Genomic DNA, 9560 nt, shown 5'->3' on the forward strand with positions numbered 1-9560 from the left:
TTCGATTGATTCATGCTTTCAACAATGAAAATACTGAAATCTCCACAAAACACCTTCTGATAATATTTTCTATTTCACTAATAAATTTAAGACATTAATGTATCTTCAAATTAGTATCCGTTATATTATGTGCAAAGTATAATCGCGAAAAAAAATTGATGAACATTCCTTCTTAATGTAGTTTGATATTATTTAGTAGGTACATAATTACTACTCTCTTAGTAGTATGATAGTTTTAACCAAAAAAAGATTTATTCATATTATTGTAGTTGAAATCATGAGTCAATTGAAGCTAGACCATCATGGAAAACCTGGAAGCACTGGACGGCCATTTCGTCCTATGATGGGACTCCTCAGCAGTGCCCATCCACGAACCCGCTCTCGCGAGATTCGAACCGAGGACCTACCAGTCTCGCGCCAGAGCACTTAACCGATTGACCACTGAGCCGGCATCCAACGGTGTTAATGTCTAAATTCAACCAATCCACGATGTTTTTGAGCAATTAATTAAGCAATTAATTAAGTCATTTAAGTATAAATGAATACTTGCTAATGTCGTTTCTGATGAATGCCTATATTAATTTGATAATTACTCGTTGTAGGTACAACCTCATTAAAATACATAGAATCATCGATTGATTATTGGTAATTATCTATTAGCTTATCTGTTTCTCCATTTATATTCTCCTTTCTTTTCCCTTTCCTTAAATGTTCTTCTGTTGTTTCTGCGCCTGGTTATCATCACCGCCAAAGTGTATCACTGGTATAGCTTATCTTCTTGTAACAGATATTTATTCACTGATGACTTATTTGGGTTTTGTTCAATGGTTAGCTATTGGAGCATGTGTAATGATTGTTATTGTATTCAGATATACACGACCTGATGCCATACGTCCAGTTAAAGTAAGTGTGATTTTCTTCTTGATTGTTTGCTTGTTAAATATTCTTGTTCGACTTTTTTTCCATTAAAACCGCTTACTTATTGTATAGTAAGCTTAAAACCCTTGACTTTCAGCTAGTGAGTGCCGCGTTTGCATACTGCTCTGTTCAATAAGTCTTACGTCCCCAATTAGTATCACATCGAATGTGTAATTTAAAGTCGAGTAAATAAACAAGAAATTCGGTCACTTAATCTGATGGAAACGTCGCAACGTAAGCAATGGGATTCAATTATATGACATTGTTTACTACTGAATAATCTCATTTCTCCAGTAGAGTTGTGCAGTACCAATCAGCGCAGTGATAATATCTCCAACTGTAAAATTCAAGATTTAGGTTATTACACTCAAGTATACAAAGTTAACTGTTTAAACGGTTGTTGTTTTAATATGTACAATGCTAATTTTGACACTATTCACGTCACGTACACAAGAATAGTGACTTAAAGGGTAATGTCATTGATTTAAGATGTAGAAGCCAACTATGAATAGTGAATCTTTTTAGGTTAACACATTAACTACTAGTTTGAGAAAAGGTTGAATGAATTATGAAGTAATAGTTCTTTAAGAATTTCTTTAAACTATATAACGTTTCTATATATCATGTTTTTAACACTAAAGCTTTCATACCATTTATTTTGTCCCGTATTCATAATTTTTAAAAATAAGATCAGTAAGAAGCCACTTCTAACTCGGGGAATAAAAGGGGTTTAAAATTTCAAATATTTTACATTTTGGACACTTTTGAAGATGAAACTTTGGCGATTCGCATTTCATAGCCATTACCAAACAGTTGAAGAAATCTGATGTATCATAATTGACATTTTGAAATTATTTCATTTCTTCTACAGAATAGACTTTCCCACAGCTGTGATATTGTTCTCTAATGACTTAATTACTTGACTTTTTATTTTATTTTCACATACTGGAGTCTAATCACGTAGTTTATAATATTAGCATTCAAACTATCCATTGTGCTCATGGCCTAGTCAAACATCCTATACAGGTTGTATCAAGTTTTGTATTGCAACATTCTAGAAAAGTTTAATTCTATTCACGATCTGTTCAACTTCCAAGATCATTGTTTACCATCTCAGATTTGATATTTGATCAACTAGACATTACAAAGTCAACAAAAATTCGTAAACCAGGAACTGATAACTATAAAAAATTTCTAACATATCTTCTTACTGACCTGTCTCACTAGAGGTTTTCATGTTGTTAAATAATTTATGAGAATCTAGCCGATTAACACTAGTTATTTTCATGAAATGATAACAGTGGAGAAATCATTAAAATCCAAAGTGTGCTATAAGCAGTCATAACCACGTTTCTGCTCTCTACAAGGATCAAATACTTTGACATGTAGCCAAAATCCAATGGTTTCCACTTCTAACTTTAATAGTTTGAATCGAGGAGTTCGTACTATTGAAGAGTTTAAAAAATGAAGCAAGATATCTATCTGTACAATACTTATTGATTTCCATTGTGCCCTTAATTCATTCCAGTCAATAATGAAAATTTTCTTAAAATAATTTTGTGGAATGGTTGGAGTTAGACATAAACACCATCGGATACCGGCCAGCTCAGTGGTCTATCGGTTAAGTGCTCTGGTGCGAGACTGGTAGGTCTTGGGTTCGAATCTCGCTCGCGAGTGTGGGATCGTGAATGCACACTGCCACTGAGGAGTCCCATAATAGGACGAAACGGCCATCCAGTGATTCCAGGTTTTTCATGGTGGTCTAGCTTCAATTGACTCACGCTTTCAACTATAAAATAATTTCATTGTTCAACTGAAATCTTTCTCATATCTTTTACTTAAACTTGTACTTTTGTATTTGTATTTATCTTATACATTTTATCAAGGCACCTTTACCATTTGCAATCATTTATGTGACAATCACATTTTTATTGGTTATTTTTACATTTATCGGTGCACCAATCGAATCGTGTAAGTGAATGATATTCGTATGTATATATATATATATGAAATAAAGCGTAAGGCTTTTAGTTTTGTTTTGTTAATATTAAACTTTTACAAAGTTTCCTCTTGTAATTTGTAATGTCAGTTGGTGTGTTAAGCCCATATACCCTTATTATAACTTCTGGATAAGTCAATTCACCTATCCATGAAGAGTCATGTTTTCACCTTGTTATTTATTGACTTATTAACCCTGAGTGTAGGTGTGTGTACACTTCTTATCCTATTCATCACATTCTGTAACTTATTTTTATCTGACTATACATATTGATTAACGCTTGATTAAAGAGAGTTGGTTTATCCGCCATCTTTAATGCGCATTATTTTCGTTTCTCACTGTCGATTTGGTTTATCCGCCATCTCCATTTTTGTTTCGCTCGTTGATATTTACTCATGTTCTTATAACTTTCTGGCCTGCGTCATTTGTCAATAAATCTGTAGCTGCCGCTTCTCTTCGCCTTCTGATTTTATGCATCATTAAGATTTGTAATATAACGGATATCGAGGTAAACGATTAGTGAAGCACAACACTACAAATTCAATATTTCAATAAGTTAGGAATATCAATAGCATTTTGTTGCTTGAATTCTTTATACCTTAAGTTAGTTGAGGTGATTGAAATAAAAATTATAAAAAACAAAAAAATTTAGTATTGACGGAAACGGAAATGATTTTTGATCAATTGATGAAATAAGATTTTTGTATTGTTATGATTGTTGTACAAATGAATTGATTTGTTTAAAGGTTTCCGTTTCAATTTTCCTTTCTTTTTTTAAAAAACAAATGATTAACCTAGTAACTACCTTTAGTTTATTGTTATTGATAATGTTTTTCATCATTAATTGAATTCAGATGTAAGATGATTGACAACTTGAAGGAATTGAAAATTTGTTTTATTAAAACTCAGGAGTTATTCAACTATACACGATTTGAGCTTGATAGAAACAGAATATAGAATCTTCAAGTATTGCAATGGAATTCACATTTTCAAAATTTATTCCATTTATGATATTACACAACTACTGTTCAGTGTCATTGACATGTTAAACTCGTGTTATGATAGAACTCCAATGGCATCATAGTGTTATGCTATAACTTTGAAACTTCGCTAGGTTAAGCAATAGTTTGTACGTGATTATAACAATAATTATTGCTGATGAAATCAAAAGTTTGTGGGCAATGTTTAGATCATTTAGGGTTTTAGTTTAAACTAAAAGTGCTCTCCATCATCCGTTGGTTTTTAGTAGTTCATCAGTTGAATTCATTTATTGAATTAAAATCTTTTAATAAATATATATTTTTGTTCGTTAAAACTTTTCTCTAATTGAAATCTATTTTTCTGATGTAGTTCACTATTTTTGAATTGAATTCAATGTATTTAACTTCATTCACTTATATTTCTTCAAGATGGTTTGTTTTGGAATTATTTTATCCTACTTACTTATGCCTATCATCTCTCGTCGAGGAGCATAGGCTACTTACCGGCATTCACCATTCAACCCTGTCCTAGTGAATTCTCTCCCGCTGTTATTCATCCTTTTCATATCTGCTTTTATTTTTCCGGGCGTAATATGTTCCTCTTTTCTGCTTCCCTTCCAGATTTCAAGTTAGGGATTGCCTCGTAATGCAGTTTGATGAATTCCTTAATGTATATCCGATCCACTTTCAACGTCTTAACAAATTGATTTTTATGGTTACAGTAATTATCTTCATTATTAACAAAATTCTTTAAAGTATTATTCAATATTCTATGAACAATTTATGTTTTTTTTAAAAAACTTTATTGACCCCTTATTTTATCTATTTCATATTGAATTAAAAGAATCATTCTCGTTTTAAGGTTTTACTATTTTGTTGAAGTAAGAATACGGTAATTTGAAGACATAAATATTATAGTTCAAGTTTTACACAATATTTTCCATAGATCATTGCCTTCTTTTTAACATGGGTTGCACCATTTTGTTGAAATTCAGTCATATATATAATTTCAAGACTGATCATCGTAATTTTAATATAACTGAAGCAAGTTAACAAAGATGGTAAGACTGTAAGTTTACATTAATTCTGCATGATTAAGGCAAGTGTTGAGTGATGATTTATGCTAGGAACTCAATAAGAACCAATAAACATCGAGGTGCACAGGACAAGCTGTGAATCACATGTGAAGAAATTCAAACACTTCACTTCTACTCGAAGTTTGTGCTGATGATGTCGTTCAGAAGAATGATGAAAGCTCCACAACCAAACCATCCAGCTCAGAGAACAAAACTCCACCGAACTCAACTACTTACTATCTGAATTATTGGTTAATTGCACAGTAATACCTTTATAATTTATTAAAAATCTAGTGAATTTTTATATCTTATTTAAATTTTGACGGAGATTATTCAAACTAAGTTATGACGAAACAGAATTCATTTTTAGATTGTACAATTTTTGCAAATAACCTTTTATAAATAACAAATTACATTATGTCCATGATGATGATCATTTATTTTAAGTATTAAATTTAAGTAGTATATTTATGATTAATTAAAAGAAAAATATTTAGGAATGAGAAAGGATATATATGTCATAACAACAAAGGAATTGAAAGGGAGGCTGAATCTAGGCCCATATAGAATAGTGAATCAATAATTCATTAATATACAATAGAAAAAAAGAAATGTAGGTCGTTCACCGAAGAAATAAAAATTCCCTTCCTGTTTTTTTTCATTTATTCATCCATTTATATTCTATTGATGAAGATTGATACATCAATCTTCTTAAATCTATACATAGAACCTTTTTTTCTTTTGATGAAATATGCCTTTAATGTATAACATTGAATAATAAGTAATTCAATAGTAACTTAATCTATCTATAAGACAATGATTATTATTGTAAACACGTCATTATGATAAATAACAATAAATTGTTTATAGTGAAAACTGCTTCTATGTGTGATAAATAAATATACAAGTAAAGTCAATTTAGGTCAAATTGAATAGTAAATATATTTTTCATAGTTGAAATCATGAGTCAATTGATGCTAGACCACCATGGAAAATCTATAACCACTGGACGGCCATTTCGTCCTATTGTGGGACTCCTCAACAGTGCACATCCACGATTCCATCTCGCGAACGAATTTCGAACCCAGGACCTACCACCAGAGCACTTAACCGATAGACCATTGAGCCGGCATTCAACGGTGTTAATGTCTAACTTCAATTGATCTATTCTAATGAGTAGAAAAATCGTATTTCTAGCGTTTTGTAATTTAATTCAAGCTTTTTCTTCAGAGTAAATTTATTTTTATTTACTCTGAAGAAGTGACTTTCATTAAGTCACGAAACGTCAAAAATATAATTTTTTCTACTCATTGGAATAGAAAAAAACTGTATTTATTGTTAACTGTCTATCCAATACTCAATTTATTTAAAACTATCAAATCCAACTTCGGTTACTGATACCTGTAAAATCAATTTGTTTTCCTCGAAAAAATATACTCAAAAAATAGAAAAAAGCAAAAGAAATTTGACTAAACGTATCGATTAGAATTCAAGTGAATCATACCATTATTATTATTATTATTATTATTATTAGTAGTAGTAGTAGTAGTAGTAGTAAGAGTAGTAGTATTACTTTTAATGTTTACTTCATTATTTACTAGTGAAGATACAGTTTGACCCACTTATCACTGTCATTCAAACATTTTTTATTATCCTATCTACTTAATGGGTAGAATACAATTTCCATTAGACTATCTTTGTTTTATCAAATGAATGGAAAATTTTAAAAAAAGTATATCACCTATGAACTATAATGATTTATGTGTTTATGCCAATTATAAAATGTTAACAGGAATATATCTATATACGACTTTTATGTCAATAAATTTTCCCTATTTAAACGAATCTACTTTATTATTCTATGTGAATACTTCCGTAAAGTGATAAGTCTTGTTGATTGAACGCTATATTCGGATCCTAAACTAGTCTTGTAACCCCCCTAAGCTAGAACTACACAGCGACTCGAACACAAGAGAAAAGGCGCTGAGTATGCGAAAAGCACTTTACTCCAAAGGTTCATTTATGTACAGAAAATATAAGGTTTTTATAGTACTTTAGAAATCCTTGGGTTTTCCTGAAAATTCTGAAATACTACTAAACATAGTAGCAGTGTAGTAATCAGCCGACTAAAACCTCTACATGTGACTTTTCATTTTTGTGATATTTCTAGCAAAACTTCTAGTCAAACGCTAATTGGATAAAATGCTTCTTAATGTCTCCTGAGTTCGACATGTCGATTGCGAGTAATTTTCAGGATCGCCCCAACATAAGGAAGTTTGTTGTTCTTGTCAGTGGATATCTTTAAAAATAGAGACAGGAATATTTAAATGTTGACTATTTCGATTAATTAGTGAACGGTTGCTCAGATTTCGTAGATTGGTTGAAGTTAGACATTAACACCGTTGGATGCCGGCTCAGTGGTCTATCGGTTAAGTGCTCTGGTGCGAAACTGGTAGGTCCTCGGTTCGAATCTCTCGAGTGCGAGATCGTGGATGGACACTGCTGGGTCCCACAATAGGACGAAATGGCCGTCCAGTGGTTATAGGTTTTCCATGTTGTTCTAGCTTCAATTGACTCATGATTCCAACTATGAAAATACTGAAATCTTCACAAAACCCTTTCTGATCTATTTCGATTAAATCGTTGAGAGACCTAAAATTATAACTTTACATTGGATGGTATTCTAGCTTTTTAAATACAGAATACTATAACTACTGAAATAGTTTATTGAGTAATCACTATGTTATTTTGATTGTTTTTCTTTGTAAGGTTAACTATTCACAAGTATGAAACTATCAGAATGATCTGAACTGATACTTTCAGAATAGATAAAATGATCGTTTGTTTAATTTAGTAAGAGCTGCTGATGTTATTCAGAATAAAGTTATGTAATTAAACTATCTTGGTAAGGGAATATTCTCGAAGCATCTACTTGGTTTGCAAATTCTCTCCAACATTTCAGCCATATTTAGTTCCGGCGGATTCCTTCCCTAAGTAACTAGAATCGGTGTTTAGAGATTCTTGGCAACGCTGCTTAATGTTAATTATAACAATTCAATGTGGACGTGTGAATTTATTTTTTGACACTTTACAGTGATTTGTTTGTTTGTTAAACTTTTACATTCGATGAAAATAGTATACATTGATTGGTACTAATTGATTGTTATGTTTTGCCTTTGAAATCTCATGCAATATATATATATATATATATATATATAGACGATTTGTATCCTCATGTCATCAATCGAATTGTAGTGCCATGCTTCGTTAATCGTTCACCTCGATAACCGTTATATTACAAATCTTAATGGTGCATAAAAATCAGAAGGTAAAGAAAAGCGGCAGCTACAGTTTTATTGACAAATGACGCAGGTCGGTAAGTTATAAGCACATGAGTAAATATCACCGAGCGAAGCATAATTGACGCACATTGGAGATGGCGGGTAAGCCAACTCATGTTAATCAAGCGTCAATAAATATTTATAGTCAGACAAGAATAAGTTACAGAATGTGATGAATAGGATAAGAAGTGTACACACACCTACGCTCATATAAAAATGGTCAGGGTTAATAAGTGAGTAATTCACAAGGTGAAAATATTATTCATGATGAATAGGTGAATTGACTTATCCAGAAGTTAGAATAATGGTATATGGGCTTAACATATTAACCGGCACTACATAATGAGCTGACATAGTAAACGTTATAGATAAATGAATTTATTTTGGATGATAATTGGCAGTCATACTTTCATACTCCAAAGAACATTAATTGAATTTTTGATTGATCATTGTTATATTTAAGTTTCAGTAAAGAACTATGCAGGTAGTAATAAAGTGATGAATGGATTCAAGAAGTCAATGAAGAATATCATTCAGCTCTTATTCTATTGATTTATCTTAAATACTATTGATAGTAATAGTTATTCGTCTATTTAATTTATGTGCTTTTACGTTTATATATCTAAGTTTATTGTTTATTTTAATCTTTTTTCATTAAAACCAAAAATGTTCAGTAATGGGGGTACTTATCATTTTAACTGGAATTCCTGTCTATCTTATTGGCTGTGTATGGAAGAATAAACCGAAAGTATTTCAACGTGCATTATGTAAGTATAAACCTTTTGTTTTCCGGCGTTTAATTAATTTTTAAAGAATTTTTTTAAATCTCTTTTTGGAAGGAAAGAATCGTTGAATGATGATTTAAGTTCTGAGTTGGCTGTTGTACATTTTTTAACTTATTTCATTCGTCTTAATTATATAAGGTATAAATTCACTTAGTATTGTTTGTTTGAATCTTCCTATCGATGTGTTAGGACTGCAACTGGTCAGTCTCTTATTGGCATACGTGCATACTGTGCGTATTGCCTCGATATAGCCTTAATTCGCAAGCGTTGTAAACAAAGATGGATAATGGCTAGCAGAGGAATCCAGGACGCGCGTTTCATCCTATTTGGGACTCGTCTCCTGGATGTTCCTGCATCTCTCACTTGAAGTTCACTTCATCTTTGTTTACCACGCTTGCGAACTAAGGCTATATGGAGGCAATACGCACAGAATGCTCGTGTGCAAAAAAGAGACTGACTAG

At 31.6% G+C, this 9560-nt stretch overlaps 1 protein-coding gene across 1 annotated transcript in view; it reads left to right on the plus strand.

The window, feature by feature from the left end:
* Smp_151000 (putative cationic amino acid transporter) overlaps positions 1 to 9560 on the plus strand; it is a gene marked incomplete at both ends in the record, with an annotated part of 15804 nt that overhangs the window by 2249 nt on the left and 3995 nt on the right. Inside the window, 2 exons of the mRNA XM_018797493.1 lie at positions 754 to 903; positions 2805 to 2889. Of these exons, the coding sequence (XP_018652529.1) occupies positions 754 to 903; positions 2805 to 2889 (235 nt within the window). The remainder of the gene's footprint in view (positions 1 to 753; positions 904 to 2804; positions 2890 to 9560) is intronic.

This window comes from Schistosoma mansoni, chromosome 4, assembly GCF_000237925.1.
Source record: "Schistosoma mansoni strain Puerto Rico chromosome 4, complete genome".
Taxonomy (NCBI): Eukaryota; Metazoa; Platyhelminthes; class Trematoda; order Strigeidida; family Schistosomatidae; genus Schistosoma; species Schistosoma mansoni.